The sequence below is a fragment of the Colobus angolensis genome, unplaced genomic scaffold, assembly GCF_000951035.1.
Source record: "Colobus angolensis palliatus isolate OR3802 unplaced genomic scaffold, Cang.pa_1.0 Scaffold55, whole genome shotgun sequence".
Lineage (NCBI taxonomy): Eukaryota > Metazoa > Chordata > Mammalia > Primates > Cercopithecidae > Colobus > Colobus angolensis.
The window spans coordinates 447,347-449,418 of NW_012119043.1; the positions used below are offsets into that span (position 1 = coordinate 447,347).

Genomic DNA, 2,072 nt, shown 5'->3' on the forward strand with positions numbered 1-2,072 from the left:
AAAAAAAAAAAAAAAAAAGAAATTATGTATGTCTTTCATATATTGTTTGTTTTTTGAGAAAGAGTCTCGCTGTGTCACTCAGGCTGCAGTGCAGTGGTGCAATCTCAGCTCACTGCAACTTCTGCCTCCCAGGTTGAAGCGATTCTCCTGCCTTGGCCTCCCAAATAGCTGGGATTACAGGCATGCACTACCACATCCAGCTAATTTTTGTATTTTTAATAGAGACCGGGTTTTCACCATGTTGGCCAGGCTAGTCTCAAACTCCTGACCTCAGGTGATCCACCCACTTCGGCCTCCCAAAGTGCTAGGATTGCAGGTGTGAGCCACCCCACCTGGCCATATGTTTATGTATTTTAAAGCTTGCCTATTAACTTATTAAAGGCCTTTGTTATTAATTGTATTACACAATTAGGAAGGTTTATGAAGAATTAGAATTCGAGGAGATTGATGGATTTTTTTTTTCCTGTTTTGGCTTTTTTGGTTGAGTTATGTATTTATTTACTTATTTACTGATTTCTGACGTTGGGTCCCTCAAGGGGCCCTGTTCAAAGCTGGAATGCAACTATAACTTCAAGCTTGACCCACAGAGCTTCCTCCTCTGCAGGAGGCCCAACTGTCACCAACCCTGCCACCTGCATCTCCATCCAGGTCCTAGGAGATGGAGGTGAGACAATGTTCCGGACCACCCCGAGAGCTGGATGCAGGAACTCTAACCAGGGGGCTCTGGGAGCAAAGGACCCTCTCCGGAAACCCCATATTGAGGGAAGGGACAGTCTTCCTGGCCAACTCCTCCTACTGGCATGGTAGGCCCTGCCCAGGTCTCTGGCCCTCACATTCTCCAGTTGCAGACCCGAGGAGGGGGCGCCCCAAGGTTTCCAGCCCTCCACCCCCTCCCACACAAGCACCATCTTCCTCCTCTTCTGCCCCTTATTTTCTAGTCTCCCCTAAAGAGCCTGTTGCTGGAGTATGACCCCCACAAGCTGCCCCTTTCCCAAGCTCAGGTACCTGCACGATGGTGTCCAGATTTTGCCGGGATGTAGAAACGGAGTTGATGACCGAGGAGGGGCCCATGGTGACGACGTTGATGTGGTGGGAAGCAGGGGGAGGTGGTGCCGGCACGATCACCGTGGGGTGGTGGGTGGGGGCCGGAGGGGGCAGAAGCTGCAAGACAGAAGCCCTCAGCTTTTCTCTCAAGGCTTCTCTTGGCCCATCCACTTCCCTTTCATGCAGAGCCAGCCAGTGTATATATAGCTGCCTCACCCTCTTTATATTAAGAAACAGAGAGGAGGTGGCCTAGGGAGAGGCTTCCGCCATTCAAGATCCCCTGTCCCCTTCCCGATCCCCAGAGCCCACTCCCAGGCGTCTCCTGCTCACCTGGGTCCGCAGGTGCTGCTGTTCCCGCTCCAGCTTCTCCTGGTGCAGCAGCCTCACCTGTTCCTGCTGCTGCTGCAGCTGCACCTGCTGCGCAATCACCTTGAGCTTTTCCGGGTACATGTGGGCCTCCAGCGAGCGCACCTGGAGGCAGGACAGCCTGGGCTCAGGGCCAGGACCCGGAGCACACCCTGCCCTATCAGTCCTACAGCAGCTCATTCACTCCTGCTGAAAACCCTGCCACGGGGCGGGACCCCCTCAGCAGAGGCCAGAAGCCTTTCCGGAGCCCTTCAGTCCCTGGCTCCTCTCGCCTCCCACCTCGGCCCCCACTGGACCATGCTCCCTCCTGCCCGAGCCTTTGCCTATGGCTGTTCCCTCTGCCAGGAACACCCTTCTCTGTCCTTTGGTTAACTATGAGACTCAACTTCCCACTTCCAGGGAAAAGCCTTGGGGCATCCCTTGAAAAACCCCTCCTGATGCCACAGCTCCAGCCTGGCCTACGTTATGGTTAAGTTTTTTGTTTTTGTTTTTTGGTTTCTTTGAGACATGGTCTCCCTCTGTCACTTAGGCTGCAGCGTAGTGGCACAATCACAGCTCACTGCAGCCTCCACCTCCTGAGCTCAAGTGATCCTCCCAGTTCAGCCTCCCAAGTAGCTGAGACCACAAATGTGCACCACCACACTTAGCCCTTTATTTTGTTG

General features: G+C 53.5%; 1 protein-coding gene across 1 annotated transcript in view; it reads right to left on the reverse strand.

Moving 5' to 3' along the window:
- TFAP4 (transcription factor AP-4 (activating enhancer binding protein 4)) overlaps window positions 1-2,072 on the reverse strand; it is a 10,407-nt gene that overhangs the window by 5,157 nt on the left and 3,178 nt on the right. The window contains exons 6-7 of the mRNA XM_011961418.1: window positions 1,375-1,515; window positions 1,006-1,161 (exon numbers count right to left, since the gene is read on the reverse strand). Of these exons, the coding sequence (XP_011816808.1) occupies window positions 1,006-1,161; window positions 1,375-1,515 (297 nt within the window). The remainder of the gene's footprint in view (window positions 1-1,005; window positions 1,162-1,374; window positions 1,516-2,072) is intronic.